Source organism: Mytilus edulis, chromosome 3 (genome assembly GCF_963676685.1).
Source record: "Mytilus edulis chromosome 3, xbMytEdul2.2, whole genome shotgun sequence".
NCBI lineage: Eukaryota > Metazoa > Mollusca > Bivalvia > Mytilida > Mytilidae > Mytilus > Mytilus edulis.
In genome coordinates this window covers 88216303-88235951 of record NC_092346.1, presented here as the reverse complement: position 1 = coordinate 88235951, position 19649 = coordinate 88216303, and the positions used below count along the sequence as shown (strand labels likewise).

Below are 19649 nucleotides of genomic sequence, written 5' to 3'. Positions count from 1 at the left end.
AGTAAAACTTTGTTTGAAAGAAATCCGAGTCCGATATTTAAATAGGTCAGAGAAAAAGCTAAACAAAATGACAATGATCAAAACCCTTTTTGGGTCTTTGGGTAAAAAAAATAAACAATTAAACTTGGATAATGATCTGAGTGAAACTGTCGTCTATGGGTCTTTTATTTGTTGTTCATTGTGACTAAAACAATAAACATACAAGCGATAAAAGTTGATACTATTAAACATAATGATTGAGAATGTTGACATGTGACATGAACTTATATTGCATCGTAATGTACCTTATTTACATTACAGCATTAACCAAGAGGAAAAAGTTTCAAATACATTTAAATTCAATTACTGTTACAGGTCAATTTTTCGGCTAACAGTAACAGTCTGACTGGTGGATATGTGATTGCTACAACCTTAATGGAAACCAAACGTGTTGTGCCAAGTATTACACATCTCTGTAAATATTGCAGTTTTTTAAAAAGTAATTTTTACTTTTCAATGAGGAAACTGTTTATTATGATTATACTGGGATATAATGGGTTATTTGTTTGGTTGATACCCGTGGGTAAATGTGCAATAAAAGTGCGAAAGTAAATTTGTGTCAGAAACGCCATAAAAAAATAGAATATGCAAAGTGCGGGTAAATGTCCTAAATAGGATTTATTTTACACAAAAAAAAACCATGCAGAGGACATAACATGATTCACAAACTAGGGATCGATGTCATGCGCCATCTATGCCAATTGGAAATGATTGCGTATCCATATATCACAGAAAGCCAAACAACATGAATCTAACTGCGAGAAAAATAGTCCATGTGTCCATAGTTCTAAAACTAGGTTAATCATCAGTACCAGATACGGGGCGCCGAATGGGACTCTTGTGGTTTTGTACTCAAAATTCAATTTTGTACGGACAAAAGTGACTTTTGTTCAACAAAAATAAGTTCAGTTTAACAAAATTTGTATCATACTACAAATTTAAAATTTTGTCATATAAAATTATCTATCAGCGGACAAAAGTCACTTTTGTCATGACAAAATTCATTTTTGTTACACAGACTTGAATTTTGTTACCTAATTTGAAAATTGGGCGACAAAAGTCAATTTTGTATTCAAATTAGTTTAGTTTGGTTTCTGTGAACTAATTTGCATACAAAATCGACTTTTGTTACACAAAATTGACAAAAATGAATTGTCTCAACAAAATTGACAAAATTGACAAAATTGAATTTTGTCTCAACAAAATTGACAAAATTGACTTTTGTCTCAACAAAATTGACAAAATTGACTTTTGTCTCAACAAAATTGACAAAATTGAATTTTGTCTCAACAAAATTGATTTTTGTCTCACGAAAGTCAATTTTGTCTCACGAAAGTCAATTTTGTCTCATAAAAGTCAATTTTGTTGTTACAAAATTGAATTTTGTCGTCACAAAAATGAATTTTGTCGTCACAAAATTCACAAAATTGACTTTTGTCTCAACAAAATTGACTTTTGTCTCAACAAAATTGACTTTTGTCTCAACAAAATTGACTTTTGTCTCAACAAAATTGACTTTTGTCTCAACAAAATTAACAAAATTGACTTTTGTCTCAACAAAATTGACAGAATTGACTTTTGTCTCAACAAAATTAACAAAATTGACTTTTGTCTCAACAAAATTGACAAAATTGAATTTTGTCTCACAAAAGTCAATTTTGTCTCACAAAAGTTAATTTTGTCTCACAAAAGTCAATTTTGTCTCACAAAATTGAATCTTACCTCACACAATTGACTTTTGTGATTTAATTTCCATATCAGGTAACAAAAGTCAATTTTGTATGCAAATATGTTTATATTTGCATACCTTTTAGACAAAATTGACTTTTGTCATGACAAATATGAATTTTGTCTACAAAAATGAATTTTGTCATGACAAAAATGAATTTTGTCTACACAAATGAATTTTATCATCACAAAATTGAAGTTCTCACAAAACAAGTCTGTAGCACATAGTTTTGTAAGACAAAAATGATTTTGTTATGACAGAATTGAATTTTGTACAAAACCACAAGAGTCCCATAAGGCGCCCCGTACCAGATGCTTGTTGAACATATTTATCAAAATATATTTCACTGTTTACAGGAAATGTGGAACATGCTGCAGATATTTTGTCCGTCCAATGTTATTTCATTACTGGTGTCCTAGATTTTACAACACAGTTGTATAACTTTGTGTTTTAAGCATAAAGGTTTCTTTCGAAGCTATTTATGTTTTAAAATTCTGCAAGATCGCCAAGATGAGCTGAATAGTTGTTATTTTTACTATTAGAAGTCAATACGGGTAATGGACGTCAATTACTATTAATAATATTACAGAGGCGGATTTAGGGGGGGATCCCTTTGAGAAAAAAAAATTGGTTCCTTATAGCTTATGCTGTATAGCCAGTCAAGGTCGTTAAAAACTTCCATTTGTTGGTTGCTTATATAGGGAATCACTGAAGCGTGATGAAATAGGGCCCCCTCTAAGGCAGCCTTGGGGCCCCCACTTATGAAAATTTCTGGATCCGCCACTGTATTATTCATTATTATTTTATAATTCAAAACAATATTGTGCTCGTTCTGACATAATAGAAAACCGCTAAACAGGATAGAAACAAGTTCTTCCCTATCACATATAACAAACGATTGAATAAAAATACAACGCACTGTTCATCTTAATGTATCAGTCATTTGGTTCAAGTGTTTCCTAATCAACCGGAACATTCACAAGTGTTTTATCGTGTTCTTACACACGACCATTCCTGTATTAAGTTCGATTTGAAAATGTAGCTAACCGAATTAATGCATGCTTTAACAAAATGAATGTATGATAAGGATGGTGTTATAAATTGTAATTCAAAACATAATAAATGAATAAAACGGATTTTCACCGGTGAAAAGCGGCTATGCATAACTTATTTTGAAGATCTCATTACAAGATGTCTGATTCGGGCATAGAAGAGTAAGTTTTTTCCCTCCAGTAGTCTGTTATAAACAGATTAAACCAAGAGTCACAGATACTAGTGTAATCTTAATTGAAACATAGATGTCATGTGTTATAAATGTCCGTATGTTGTCCTGTTACTCCTCTGTCCACGGTTACGTCGAAGGGTTTGGCACCTGAAAACAGGTTTAATACCGCCGCCATCCGTTATAGCCTTACCTAGTCCGGAGCTGTAAGTAATTTGTTGTGGTTTGTTGTATTCGAATCCAGTACTTAAAATGTTGATGTTATTTAACGTATATTCATTATAGGTTTTGTTTTTACTAATACCCATGATAATTATTATCAATTTGGTGCATACTACAAAGCTACAATAAAATTTTCCTTTTTTTTTTTTTTATTAAATATGCAACTAAACAAATAAAAAAAAACTATATACACAAATTAAATGCAATGGAATCAACAACATAACATCTTGGTTGGAGGTAAGTAAATCAATCGAGTTAAACCTTTTTGTATGTTATTCTTAGATGTTCTGTCATAGGCGTGTTAACTGTTTCCATATAAAGTATTTGTTCTAAAGTATCACCATCTCTTTTGAAGTGTCTGGTCACCTGGCAATGATAATGTAAAATAAAAAATTAAACTAAAAATTACCATACAAGACCACCCCCTGTTTATTTTCATTGTTATTATTATTAATTTTTTTTTTACAGAAACATGATAAGCTATAGTTTCTAAATTTAGATTATCTCCCTTATACCATGCATACCAGGGATTGGTGTGTAGTCTTATTTTTTATTATTCGATTATAATGCAAGTATATGTAAAACAAATAGTTTATATGTCACAGGTTCTGTTACATTTTGTTTTGTTGGTTATTCATATTGACTCAAATGTGTTTAAAAATAGCAAAAAAAAAAAATCACAATTACACATTGGTTGTTGGAATATAAATGGTCATAAAAACAAGGGCTTTGACAAATACAGTGACCCAAGATTTGTAAATGAAATGTGTCATAAAGATATTATTTGTTTGATTGAAACTCATAGTTCTCTACAAGAATCCCTTTCACTTGATGGTTTTATACCAGTTCATCTTACTAGACCTAAAGGCACTTATAAACGTTCAGGAGGAATCTCAATATTTGTGAAATCAGAGTTACGACCAGGAGTAAAATTTTTGGAACATGTAAATAACGATTACATATGGCTGCAATTGTGCAGTAACTTTTTGGGATTGAAGGATAATATCTTTATTTGTTATATCTATAATCCTCCAGAAAATTCTTCATATACAAAATCTCTACAAGAAGATATTTTTTACCTTATTGAGAAAGACATTTCCAAATACTGATACTGGAAAAATTCTATTAGCAGGGGATCTAAATGCTAGAACTGGTACCCAGGTCTTAGACTTTATAAATAATGATGAATCACTTGATAATATACTAGTTTTTGATAAAATTTCTCGAGATCTTAACCTTCCTGTACGTTACAGTATGGATGAGGTATTGTCCACACGTGGTAAACGTTAAAATGAGATTTGTATTTAATCTGGATTGAGAATATTAAATGGTCGTACCCCTTGTGACTTTACTGGCAACTCACTTGTTATACACCAAATGGTAGCAGTGTTGTTGACTATTTTATAGCCTCTGAGAACCTAATGGAAACTATCTTATTTTTTAAAGTGCACAAATTTTTGGGCGAGCTTTCAGATCACAGCCAAGTTTCAGTAATGCTAAAAACATATTGTAAAATTAAGAATATTATAATGTTGATGTTAAGACACAAATCCCCACATCAACTTATATATGGGATGAAACTTCACCTCAAGAATTTCAAACTGCCTTATCATCAAATAAAATACAAAATAAAATAAAAGAAGTTAATGATAATGTTTATGATAATATTAATAATTGTGTTTCTGATTTAAATTCCATCATAACAGAAGCAGCTAACATCTCCCTTAAACGAGTAAAACGCCCAAAAAAGAAAAACCCAAAACATTTAAATAATATAAGACAACCTAACTGGTTTGATATTTCACTTACAGGCTTAAGACAACAATTAGATAGTAAGGAAAAATCCTTAAAAAAATTAGTAAAGATCCAATTGTTAGGACATCTTATTTTCGACTATAAAATTTGCACAGAAAAACTAGAAGTCATAAATTAAAGGAATTTAGACGAAGTGTAATGGATGAGCTTAACAACCTTCATAAACAAATAACCCTAATAAATACTGGAATTTACTAAAGGATTTATCTAAAGATACAAACAAATCTGCATCTCAAGACATTCCATGTAATTCATGGTTTGATTATTTTAAAGAGCTAAATAAAAGTAAAATTAATACAACCGATAACAATTTTATTAATAGATTTAAGCAATTAGAAAAGGAAAAAACAATCTCAGAACTTGACTTCCAAATTAATGATAAAGAAGTAATTACAGCTATATACACATTAAAAAATAAGGAGTCAAGTGGCTTAAAAATATTTAATCATATTCTTTTAACTGGCTATGTGAGCAAAAGGATTTATAGTGCCAATATTCAAAAGTGGTTCTACTGATGACCCCTCAAATTACCATTGGAAGTGCACTAGGAAAACTATTGGCAAATATTAAACATAAGGCTAGAGAATTTTTTATCAAAGAGAAATATAATATGTAAAGAACAGATTTGTTTTTGCAAGAAAAAAAGAACAAGTGACCATATGTTTGTTCTCAACATTAATAGAAAAATATACTCAAATGGGTCCTAAGCTTCTCTTTTCTTGTTTTGTCGATTTCAAAAAGGCATTTGATACAGTTTGGCATATGGGTCTCTTCTATAAACTAAGACAATATGGCATCAGTGATTTATATTATAATGTTATTAAAAGGTAACACGATACCGAATGGCATATCTCCCGATTTCCAAATTTTTTGGCATACATGTACTTTGAATCGAGTTACATCGTAATATGTAATAAAACATGGGGGTCACCATTTTTGTTTTTTTTGTAATTTTCATAGGAAAACGTCAATTTTGGCGACAAAGGACCGATTTTGGCCTCAAATTTCAGGTTCATCTGACGAAAGATTTTGACCACTTTTTAAACACTTAAGTGTCTATTTTATTTGAATTAATTAGTTTATGTGAAAGATTTTAACAGATTTAGTCATTTAAAACGATCCGATTCAAGCTCAAAAATGAAAAATCTACCTAATATGCTGGAAAATGTCACTTTTCAGATGGTTTTTGATAAAAATGAAAGTGGCCGCATCCGTGTTCATCCTCAACCTTTATATATGTTATGTATTATCATAAAATACAACTTACATTTCAATATTAAGGATGAACACGAATGCGGCCACTTTCGTTTTACACGAAAACTGTCTAAAATTTAACTAAAATACTAGAATTATGAGGATTTCGGTAATTTAGCATGACTTAATGGTGCTAGTACCGGATATATGTGCATTGTATTGTCAAAAACAGCCCATATTTATGTAGCAGAAGCATTCTACTGTCCAATAAATAACTAAAGTTTTACATTTTAACAATTTTGTAAAACTGCTATATTTTGGGGCCAAAAAGGGGTCTTACTGAACCTACTCCTTTACTTAGGTATATAGGGGAAATGCCCTTTTTTCGGCTTACCTTTTTTTAGATTTTCGAATGGATGGCTATTTTCTTATATACGGAGAAAAACAAAAAACTAACATAATATCCAGGATTGCATAGTGAATCCATACACGTAAAGAAACTCATATGTCACCATCCTTGTTTTTGAAATAAATGGCTTCAAAGTTGATCGATAGGCCTAGAATTTGACCAAAAACGTGTGACGTTATATGGTGTACGGAATATAACGTTATTCCTTCTCAGAGAATTGGAGAAAAACATATGTGTCGGGATCTGAATGAGTATATTTTATTTTCATTTCCCCTGTCGACTGTCGTAAAGTTCCGAGTAATGCAATATAAAATTCTACTGAATCAGATATAATTTCAGTTCGTCCTGCACATGGAATTTCACTCATATGAATTAATATTAATATCGTCTGATTTTCACATCAAACGAGATATACTTGAAACTTGCGTGAACAGGTTCCATGTGAATCTTATAATAATAGTTCATGCATAAATCACCGGAATTTTGCACATGTTAAATTCACGTAAATATTTGAAATTAAATTATTTAAATAATATCTTTGTTCTAAAATTTGATTAAAACTTTAAAAAATACCTTCAGATTTTTGTTAAGTTAACGTGAAAATTAAATGAAACATTTCACGTGAGATTCATCCGAATTACTGATTTTTAACTCCATCATATTAGACAATGGTGGTATCATCACTGCATCCCGTGATGCAGAAATATAGTGTTTAAAAAAAAATGATTCATTTAACAGTTTTTAATTGTTCGGTTTGATGGTTGTTTAATGTTCAGTGGCAAATAGTTCATGCATGTTCGGGACGATACAATACAATGTTGATACTCCATACCAGCAACACCAGCGCAGCCGGAGTAAAATGAAGGCTAAAAGACAAACAGACTCCGGTCTTTAGAATAGGTTAGTCCAGTCCGCAATATTCAGACAGGATAGCCGGACGTGAAACATTCACATATCATCATCAACGGTCGAACGGACAAATGTTGAACAATATGATGATACGTGCTCTATAAGTAATTTGGTGACAATGCATATTTTTGAATATGCAGTTCATATAATGGAATGGTAATTTGGAGATCTGAAATGTAGTAGCAATGTAAGAAGGCTAGTATTTCCGTCATTTCGTCTTTGGTGGAAAGTTGATTAATTGGAAATTTTACAGCATCTCCTTATATTTCATTATATTTTGAATTTTCTAGAGAAGAGCAAAAGTTTTAAGACTTAAACTAATATTTACCAAGAGACTGAAATGTTACTGTGACAATTATACTACACATACTCAAAATTTTCCAACGTTTACTAAAACAAATTAAGTGTAAAGATACTATTCCAATTAGCATTAGTCGCGATTTTCTTGATGTCTTCAAGGTGTTGATGTCGTTTAATTAATGCCCAGCTGTTGCTATATCACATATCTCCATTTATCATTCTATCAGCCAACGTTTGTACAAATAACATGAACATGTACACAATTTTTTTTTTATTTGTACTTGTACTTTTACAAATAAAGTCTCATGTTACCCCACTTCCATAATGAGAAAGCGGTAACGTAGATATTTAGTTTTGCGTAACTGTTCAATTTTGGTCTTCCTCGCGGTCTGCGTTTAAACTTCGGAGTGTCTATTCGTCCGGATAGCCGGACGAATAGTTAAAAATCTCTATTCGTCCGGCCATCCGTCTGCGGATGCGCAAATATTCAATATCAATAAATGTATCATGTGACGGGGAAAGTGTCCCGGATGAGGTGTCGGATAACTCACGTGGTGTCGGATTTATACACTCACGCGTATATGCAATGGACGTGTTGAGAATTGGAGATCGTGATTCATATTTAAAGATGTCATAGAGAAAACCAGAGAGAATGTGATTGCTTTTATATACAAATGTCTATAGGAGTGATTCGAGCGTATACATGTTAACTGTGATGAATAAGCCTGAAATTAAAGAGAAATTGATGATTTACCCCCATTTACCTGATATAGGCAAAACGCATTCGGAAAAAATACTATATCAAACTTGCTTGGATGCATTATTTTTTAGTTATACTACAACGCAAATCTATGAAAATACTGATGACACTGATATGCCTGGACTGGGATTAAGACACCAGGGTTTGGGTATCCCCCCTTTTTCTGTTGTATTTAATCAAGGAATTGTATATTTAAATTTAAATATACAATTCCTTGATCTAACATACATTTTTTTTTCTAAAAAAATCTTATTGAAAACACAATCCTATTTTTTGGTACAGGTTACACGTGCCTGTCCTTCTCAAATTTCATATGAATTAAAAATCGCCGAACAATTTAAATGAAGAATCGTGCATAATCATATGAGGACCTTACTTTAACCAAACTTCACAGAAACTATAAATTCAGGATCTTTTGAAATCATAGGCCCGACTATTTATCTTACAGGAAATTCAAAGGCAGAACAAAAAAAAAAGAGAGAATCATATTTGCACCCCCCCCCCCCCCCCCCTTAACCAAGTTCCTTTAGAATATTAGAATAAAAAAAAAAACCGAATCAAATGTATAGTTTTTTTTGTTTTTATAAGAATTAAATTTTTTCACAAAACGAGGTTAGACAATATATTTTATAACAACCCGTGCTTCATTCAAAACCTTCAAAACACGATGTTATATCTTCATCATTATATATTTAACCGGACAAATAGCGAAAAACCGTAAAAATGCTATTTGTCCGGCTTGCCGGATGAATAGACATTTTTGACTATTTATCCGGCTAGCCGGCCGAATAGCCACTGCCTTTAAACTTTGTCGAATTTTTTGAAAAAATTAGAGGCAATGATTTAAATTTTAAACTAAAGTTCCAAGTGACGGGTGTAAATTGTAGGATTGATTGCTTTCATTATTGGTTGGTTAACGTCCAGTGGAAAATATGTCATGCATGTTCAGGACGAGAACAAGTTAACAAAAAATACAAAAGTAGGTTTTGCAATAGAGGCAGGGCATCCGCGATGATGGTCGGAAAAATTTCAACTGACGCTATACATGTATATATATACTTGTTCTAAAAACTAATTTCAAGAAAGAAACCTTCCGGGCCTTTTCCGACGCCTAGTATGCGAGCAATATGGCCCTCAGAGCCCTAAAAGGTAACTTTATTAATTTTCTTTCAGTCGTTTTGTCTCGCAACTTGTACATGTACATTATTTCCAACTCAAAACTAAAAAAACCCACCGAATACCCATGCACGAATATAAAATCTAAATGATTTCAAGATCTAGCTTTTTTACAACTCTCTTGCCGTTTGAATAATAAAAAGTCATTCGTTTGCATGTAAATTTCGAGAAAAAATTATAACGGAATCAGGGAACACGGAACCGGTCTGACTACAGCCAGCCCCAACTATCAACTTGCGTTTGTAGACGCAAGTGGATACTCGGGGCTGGCTTTATTCAGACTGTAACGGAACCTGAATTTTGTTATTTTATTTCTGCCGATTCAAGTGCCCATGTATTTCTCAGCCTTCGTTAATTTTCTAATGCTTCATTCCGATGTTGCTGTCCGTCCTGAGTAGACCTTGTTTATACGATTACAAAGCTGGCACTGTATTTTAAAATATTTCCAAAACTTTATCGAATTTACTCTGTACAGACCAATGAATTTCAGAGACTGTTTACACATGGAACACAGGAAAAGTTATTCGGCTAAATAACCACTTTTTTTACATTTCATACAAACAAACTATTTTCTGTATGATGTTCAACGTCTGCTTGTATTGTGCTTTTCCCCCTAATAATATCCGTATTCTCATCCAAAAAAATTTCAATTCGCCGAGCGGTGTTTTTGATGACCATTTTAAAACGAATTAATAGTTGTAAAATTCCCCGTTTTCTTCACACATCATCCTAAGCTTCTATAAATTAGATTTTTACTTTCAAAACAAAATTTCATGGGAATACGGTGTGAATCATGAATAAGTACTTATTGCAAAAATAAACCAAGGTTTACTTTTATAAATTGTTATTTGGATGGTGAGTTGTCTCATTGGCACTCACACCACAGCTTCCTATATCTATACCAAGAATAAAAATAAAGTGATAAAACTGTGTCTGTTAATTATGCATAAGAACATATATAGATAAAGCGTGCAGATGCTTAAATATCAAAGAAACAGAATATTTAAAAAGTAAAGTAATACTTTTTAAAGATTAACAATAAGCAGAATGATTGCCGGAAAACGACAAAACAATCTATGTCAAATAACCGCTACGTATTGCATCAAAACACTCGGCACTCTGCATCTAGGGAAAGTTACCGTTAAAAATGTCACACAAAACCCGCTGCATTGGCTTATATGTGTGAACGATATATTCGATAACGACAGGAACGATAACTCATGGCGTAACGTCATTCGGTATTAATTAAAAGCATGTATAAAAAGACGTGAGTTGAATGTGAGAATTAGCAAATCTCACATGACAGACTCCTTCTCATCAAATATAGGGGTTCGCCAAGGGGATAATCTCAGCCTTAACCTTTTCAAATTATTCATTAATGACCTCCCTGAAATATTTGATAAAACTTGTGACCCAGTTCAACTTGACTCAATTAAGTTGAACTGCTTATTATATGCTGATGACGTAGTTTTGCTGTCTGAAACTGCAGAAGGCTTACAAAATAGTTTAGATAAGTTAAGCCTGTACTGTAATAAATGGGAATTAGAAATTAACTTTAAGAAAACAAAAAGCTTGGTTTTCAATTGTACAGGAAAAATAAATCGTGCATCTTTTAAATTAGATAATTGTCCTATTGACAAAGCTAGACAGTACATACTTAGGGATAAACTTCAGTACCTCTGGAAGCTTTACAGAGGCAAAACATGATCTATATAAAAGAGGGCTAAAAGCTCTTTTTAAAATTTATAAAATATTTGAAGGTCATAAACCCAAAATTAAAACTTTACTTCATATGTTTGATCACACAGTAAAACCAATTTTAACTTATGGGAGTGAAATTTGGGGGACTTTAGATTCAAAAATGTTAACTGAAAAAGAAGATAGTTATTTTGAAAAATTATGTAAAGAGCTGCAAACAGAATCAGTTCATTCAAAAATCAGTAAATTTTCACTGGGAGTAGGAAAGAGAAGCATAAATATGGCAGTGATAGGTTATTTATTGAAGTTATAGTTAATATGTTTTCATACTTATCACGTTTAACAAGTACAGAGGACAAATTATTGTCTGAAGCTCTCCTTGTATCAAAATCCTTATCAAACCATAGTAAGAAAAGTTGGTTTAATTCTATGAGTTCATTAGCAAAATATTTAGACATAGATGATAGATTTATTGCAAGTTTTTAGTATGAAATCAAACTTGAAAAGATTTATTTTAAACAAACTAACTTTAAAATTAAAGTATAATAAGTTGTGGTATTCATCTTTAAACGATGACAGAAAAAATATGTCATTTGGAAATAAACTTAGAACTTACAGGCTTTTTAAGAGAAATATATATTTTGAACCTTATTTGGCTATAGGTAATAGGAATCTGAGAATTCAGTAGACAAAATTTAGAATTAGTAACTATGATCTAGAAATAGAGAGAGGTAGATACAGGGGACTTCAGGCAATGGATAGAATTTGTAATCTTTGTAAAAATGAAGTGGAATATGAACTCCATTTTTACTTTATACTTTAAAAATGTTCATCTTTGGAAAGTGAGAGAGTTTCCATTATTTTCAACATTGTCAAAAGTTACAAAAACTTTCACAATTTAGATCATCAGTCTATTATAAAATCAATTTATTTGGCTAATGTCCAATGAAGATAGTCACATTTTTAATCAAGTGATATATTTATAATTTAAATATTGCAAAAAACAACACTATTAAAAAGTAAGTAAATTTATATATTTTACTGTCAAAAAGACAGAGGCATATTTAGATTTTTTAATTTTTGCTTCTTATTGTATAATTATAAATCATAAAAGCACCAGGGGAAAAACCAGAATATTTAAATTCAGATTCCCATATTTTTTAGGGTCACTGTATTTGTCAAAGTTGAAACATGATACATTGTTTTATAAATATACTTTTCTCTTCATTGTAATCATTGATTTAATTGTATTCAAATAATTGTAACCGTTCAGTAATCATTTGTACCAAATTTAACTTGTGATTATTCTGCCTGTAATGTCTTTAATTGACAATACAATATATTTGATTTCATTTGATTTATATAGAAAAGTAAATCGTATTTGCAATATTTATAATTAATAAATTTACTTCTTTATTGGGTAGAGGATTTTTCAGAATACAGATACGGATAGTAAACTGCACATTGCTAGAAAAACATGGAAATAATTATGCCAACTTTAAAAACGTTTATAATGTAATACAAATAGACAGGAAATACGAAAAAAAGGTTTGAAAAACATTGATAAACAAAATTTTAATTAGCTGACCGAGTCCTTGTGCCGTTACATCCACATCATTTGAACTTTGGTGGATAGCTGTCTCACTGGCATTCCTACTGAATCCCTTTATTTTTATGAAAAACAACCCCAATATATAATTTTACATATGTTGCAAATCAACGGCCAGGACTCGATATCATTCATTATAATGTCACGAAAGAGCACGACGTTAGGTACATATAAATATTTGACTATTCGTACCAGCATGCGCCGGGTACGCGCAGACACTGTTAAATTTTGTCTTCCGTTATGAATCTACTCTGATTGCTCTAGATAATACTCCAATGTGATGCATAGACAATTCATTTCATACCTTTTTTGTTGCAGGGTCAGAACCAAAGGTTAATCGACCGAGACTTTGAGATTCAACTTTTATTTCAGACTCTGTGAATGTCCCTTCTTCTATTTCACATATACCTAAAACAAAAAGGGATAACTATGTTAAGATTTGAGAGGTGAACAATTGCTTGACGATTTGATCCATATTGTAAAAACTGTGCAATAAAATAACATGGATGGCATCCCCCCACGGTATCGGGATCGTTCGCCCTGATTACATGTTCGCCGTAGGTTTGTTCGCACTGAGTTTGTTCGCCCTGATAGTCCGTTCGCCCTATATTCATTTATGATATGTATATGTTACATCAATGAACGAAATATATATATATAATATTAAAATTTCGGTATATCTATTAAAAGTTAAATACAGAATATTTGCCAAATTATAATTAATTTATTAAAATTCTTGTCTGCATTGTTACACTTTATTTTATATGATTACTTTTAATTACTGTTGATTGAATATTGATTGCTGATTTAGGTATCATTTGAAATCTTTGATCACTGATTATATTTCCCAGTAACGTAACTACATGTACACAGATACAAACTTGGTCCTCAATACCTTGAAGTCACAATATCTTGTAGTGACTGAAATGTACAGAAACGTATAACCTAGTAGCAGATAGCTTTAGACAAGTTAACATGATACATCGTAAATATTCGGCGAAATTGTAGACTGACTTCAACACATTCAATTATATACACACAACGCAACACTATACTAAAAAATAAAATCAGAGCGAACGGACTCGGGGCGAACAGGTATTAGGGCGAACAGAAACTAGGGCGAACCAGAATCAGGGCGGACGGACCCGGATTCCCCCCCCACCATCTGTTGTCACTATATAAGAACTTCCCATTAATTCTGTTGTGCATTTATACAGTACGAACTACATGCGATGCTAAGTCCCAAGGTAAATGTACATGATTTTGCATTGTTGTAGATGACCAATTATTCAGCACTTCATACACACACCTAGTCCGAGATTACTCTGACGTCCAACGGCTGTTTTGCCAGACAAGCTGGGGCCGTGGGACGTCAGAGCTCGTCCCATATTAAAGTGGATATTTGCCCACCCAAAATAGATGCGCTGCTTCGTCGCTTCTGGTGCCGACTGACGGCCTTGAAATTATATAAAACGGGCATCAATCTGTTCATTTTTCATTTATCTCTTCATTTATGTAAGTTTCACCTACCTGTCAACCTTTATTTTCTCATAATTAGACAGTTTTCACAGAGCCCCATCGATTTCGGCATTTTGCCTTTCATTTTCAAAGATTATCACGTGACCACGAGAAAACAGTGATGATTTATGCAAATGACCATAATGTAACACCTCGTTCATTTACGATGCAAGTTATCAAAATGTCCGAGAGCTTCCGATTGTAACGTAGTCGGAACTAAATGCTTCATACCGATCTCCTGTAAAGGAGGTGACAAATCGTGGTTGGCTTCTAAATGTTAAACCTCGATCTCCTATAAAGGAGGTGGAAAAATATAAATATTTGCATATTTTGAGTCTCGAGACCACGAACTCTCTCGTAACTTGACGTCCATTTGAAAGTGAAAGTCAAAATGCCGAAATCGATGGGTCACTGTGAAAACAGTCTAATGAGAAAATAAAGGTTGACAGGTAGGTGAAACTTACATAAATGAAGAGATAAATGAAAAATGAACAGATTGATGCCCGATTTATATAATTTCAAGGCCGTCAGTCGGCACCAGAAGCGACGAAGCAGCGCATCTATTTTGGGTGGGCAAATATCCACTTTTTAATATGGGACGAGCTCTGACGTCCCACGGCCCCAGCTTGTCTGGCAAAACAGCCGTTGGACGTCAGAGCTATCTCGGACTAACACACACCATGCATAGTGCAAAATATGGTCCGCTGAGTGTGTGTTTTTAAACTTTTTTTTGCATACATCTTTTTACGTGTTTTGTGTGTATAATAAGCAAGTTCAGTACTTCATACACATACCACGCATTGTGCAAAATAACCCAATGAGCATTTAAATGACTTTTATAATTGAAATACTTTCGAGTAGGTTATACAGATACAATCGGTGAAACACAGATTGATTTTGTTAAGACTTACCAAGATTCTGCGCTATGATGAAGGCTATTTGATCACAGTCTGGTTTGCGACGGATAAAACCAACCTCCCTGTGCATTGGTTTGTTTGTCTCTGGATGCCAAGAATATGCCCTTAAAAGAGAAATAATCTCGGACAGTAACGTATCTAGCTACGTACAATGAAATACAAATGTTGCGTTTTATTATAAACAAATAGATCCGTCTTGTGAATTTTGGTATAATATTTTGTTCTACAGTTGTTTACAAAAACACACACCATTTCTATGTTGTTAATAATGAAGTGAAGATGCTAAGTACTTACTTGAAAAGTAGGGTGGACCTTTGAACAAATTATTAACTACTAACACATACTAGTGCATGTATCACAATAAACAGGTAACCGTCCGATTAAAGTTTTTTTTTTTTAGAATCTCCTGTTTTTTTATTAAATTTAAGTTTGCGTTCGAATATTCTAGTGTACTCGTTTTGTGTCACAGCTGTTATGAGTCCAGAAAAGTGAGCATATAAAGTCGATGTATACTAGTCACTGGTAAATGATTTTCAACAATTCGTTATCACGAGTTACTACAATCTTTCTATGATAAGTAAGCGTTTTTGTTTTTGATTTTATTTTACTTGTGAATGACTATTAGTTGTAATTTGTACGTCACTAAACTCCCTTTAAATAGATGTTATCCTACAAACGGGATTTATTCAGAATACTTACGAAAACTGTATATTAGGCTGCCCAACATGTATAAATTCCAATTCTTCTACATAGTTAAAGTCTGTAATAGTTGGGTATTTGCCTTTACCAACTTCACCTCGCCATTTCCCTAACAACCACGATAAAGGCTTTATAAGTTCGTGCATCCTTTCTTAAATAGAAAATTAACAATCGGATTTCATAAAAACACATTTTTAAATACCCCAGTCGGCTGACAGCTAACGTTATATTGCCCAAACACTCGCAAATAACATTATTTTGGGAATGTTTTGAACATGAAATGGATTATGGTGCATCATCTTTCTCAAATCGGCAAATATTGTTTTGAATTGCAAAACAGGAACATTTTATATGATCAAATCAAGAGAATTACTGAACATTTTAAGCCGATCTTATAATAGATTAACAATTTATTGGAGCATTTATCATATCCATGGGGCAGATGATTTTTTAATGATGGAAAATTCAAATAGTCATACATGAACAGCAAATTTTGAACACATTTGAAGGACTTTAAAAAAAAAAAAAAACTTTAATGTGGTATAAACTAGAGGCTCTTAAGAGCCTGTGTCGCTCACCTTGGTCTATGTGCATATTAAACAAAGGACACAGATGGATTCATGACAAAATTGTGTTTTGGTGATGGTGATGTGTTTGTAGATATTGGTCCACCCCTGTGACGCCATATTACTTTACTGAACACTCTTGCTGTTAACAATATATCTATCTAAATGTATCTATAATGCACTTTGCCCAGTAGTTACAGAGAAAAACATTTTGTAAAAATTTACCAAAATTTATGAAAATTGTTACAGTTTACCCCTATGTTCTACTTTTAGTCATGGCAGCCATCTTGGTTGTCAAGCCGGGTCACCGGACACATTTTTAAAACAAGATACCCCAATGATGATTTTGGCAAAGTTTGGTTAAATTTGACCCAGTAGTTTGAGAGGAGAAGATTTTTGTAAAAGATTACAAAAATTTAAGAAAAATGGTAAAATTGACTATTATAAAGGGCAATAACTCCTTAAGGGGTCAATTGACCATATTGCTCATCATGACTTATTTGTTGGTCTTACTTCGCTGTACTTAATTGCTGTTTACAGTTCTATAATAATATTGGAGATAATAACCAAAAGCACCAAAATTTCCTTAAAATTGCATATTCTGGGGCTGCAACCCAACAACCTGTTGTTCGAATCATCTAAAAATTTCAGGGCAGTTAATTAGATCTTGACTTGATAAACAATTATAACCAATGTCAGATATGCTCTAAATGCTTTTGTTTCAGAGTTATAAGCCAAAATCTACATTTTACCCCATTGTTCTATTTTTAGCCATGGCGGCCATCTTGGTTGGCAGGCAGGTTCACCGGACACATTTTTGAACTAGATAGCCTAATGATGATTTCGGCAAAGTTTGGTTAAATTTGGCTTAGTAGTTTCAGAGGAGCAGATTTTTGTAAAAGTTAACAGACGAAGCCGGACGACGGACGACAGACGACGTACGCCAAGTGATGAGAAAAGCTAACTTGGCCCTTCGGACCAGGTGAGCTAAAAAAATAACGTACATTGTATTTCCATGTTATAAGGGAGTTAACTCGATTTCCTTAAATTTATTTAAGGAATCACAACGTAAACAAACATTTGTTTTTAAATTAGCAACTACGCCTTACGTATTAAAATGTAGCAATAGTGATATGCAAAAACATATTAAAGATGGATATATACCATGCTATAAAATTGTCACAACATTAAGACATCAACTTTCATAAAGTTACAAAAAGAATAAACAAAATGTGAAGGACAAAAAAATAGGTGATGGAAAACTTACTTCCCAGTTGAGACATCACTCACTCAGGAAAAGATACGAAAACTATCCGGATTGAATTAACAATGGTGTTGAGGGACTGTTACATGTATAAATTATGCGTGACCATCTTCATCGACAATACCTCTTTTATTCTACTCACTATTCAAAATACGTTAGATCGATAAGAAAATTGATATAAAGAAGATGTTTTATTTCGATTAAAGGGTCTCACAAGGAACATGATAGTACAATTTAAGACAATGATACGACAATAATAAAAAGAAACAACAAAAGTCTAGTGATCTCTAGTATATATAATATATACACAAAGAAAAGATAAAAACAGTTTGAACATCATGAACTACATATACATGGATATCTATTCTTCTTCTTTTGGGGGGGGGGGGGGGGGGGCTGTTTGTTTGTTATCTATATCAATCACACTTGCATTATAATTGCATTTTTGAGTATTAAATTTTCAATTCAAATTTCGATATCGTCCCCTAAGCAAGATTCGAACTCGAGCTGTAGAGAAATTAGGTGGTATATCATCCACTACTGTTTCTTTTATTAACTAAGCTTTGTACTAATCTAGAATAAAACATATAGGCATACTTACTTTCTTCGCCTTTTCTTGTTGTGTTTTTCAAAGGATATGCATTCGGGAGTGATAGGTGCCTTTCCTCATTGGGTGTTTCTGAGGAAATGAGTTCGGTATTTCTCGTTTAAAAGCATTTCCGAAGACATTTTTGTGAAGTCTTTCGGTAGTTGGTGTGCCTTTTCTCGTTTAGCGTTTCTGATGACATAATTTCGGTAGTGAGAGGTGCCTTTCCTCGTTGGCCGTTTCCGATGACAAGATGGCAGTGGCTTGGATAGATTAGTTTGTACATATCTGAGCGATATGTGTATTATAATGCCTCCGCAGTAGAGGAGGGTGGAATTGAGTGTTAACCTTGCTAGCTCCGTCTGTCCGCCGCCCCGTCCGTCCGTCCGTCCCGTCTGTCCGCCCCGTCTGTCCAAAAAAAAAGAAGGTAAACGTTCTCTAACTTAACTTTTAAGAACACAATGCTTAATTTCATTACCACAAAACGCATCTATCAAGTTCGATATTGTGTGGCGTCATTTTTGCCGTTCATAAGTTATGCTCCTTTATAAGAATAATAATTGCTGAATTTTCGTTTTCGTTTTTGTCTTACTTCAGTTTGACTCAACCAAATGTTCTAAAACTAATAAACAATGTGTATTACCACAAAACACAGATCAAGTTCGAAATTGGAGTGCGTCACTTTTACCGTTTATACATATTGCTGAATTATCTGTTTCCGTCCTCTAACTTTTTGCATGTTTCATGTTCCCCTATCGGTAATTTGACACGTACAATAAGAATTGTGAAGGAAATTAGATGAAAGTTTGGTAAATAACAGAGTTACGCTACAAAACACACATTTTGATAATATGTCGTTTAAAATGTCTGTTGACTGTACTTGAGGATTTCATTTTTAATATTTGATGTATTTTAACCTTTTATTCGGATTTTAATTATGAAAATTGACATTTCTAGGGAACTACCAACCAAAGAGTTTAATATTCACATATCTATGGAAATTTGTTTGCAATTATT

At 32.7% G+C, this 19649-nt stretch overlaps 1 protein-coding gene across 2 annotated transcripts; it reads right to left on the bottom strand.

The window, feature by feature from the left end:
* Positions 1-2556: 2556 nt before the first annotated feature.
* LOC139514657 (peroxynitrite isomerase THAP4-like) lies at positions 2557-18163 on the bottom strand. Of its 2 annotated transcripts, none has more exons than XM_071304113.1 (5): positions 18050-18163; positions 16217-16367; positions 15512-15621; positions 13387-13490; positions 2557-3578 (listed from the first exon to the last, which is right to left on the bottom strand). In XM_071304113.1, the coding sequence occupies exons 1-5, from the start codon at positions 18063-18065 to the stop codon at positions 3468-3470; spliced, it is 492 nt and encodes a 163-aa protein (XP_071160214.1). In that variant the 5' UTR covers positions 18066-18163; the 3' UTR covers positions 2557-3467. The 2 variants fall into 2 exon arrangements, with proteins under 2 accessions (XP_071160214.1, XP_071160215.1); XM_071304114.1 differs by lacking the exon at positions 18050-18163 and adding an exon at positions 17947-17968 and having other exon boundaries at positions 3386-3578.
* Positions 18164-19649: the final 1486 nt, after the last annotated feature.

Bases quoted from the DNA above. Each gene is read 5' to 3' on its own strand.
- LOC139514657 (XM_071304113.1), bottom strand. The intron at 15,622-16,216 runs GTAAGTATTCTG...TTCTCTTTTAAG, and splicing joins CAGCCTAATATACAGTTTTC to GGCATATTCTTGGCATCCAG. The intron at 13,491-15,511 runs GTAAGTCTTAAC...TTTTTGTTTTAG, and splicing joins CATCATAGCGCAGAATCTTG to GTATATGTGAAATAGAAGAA.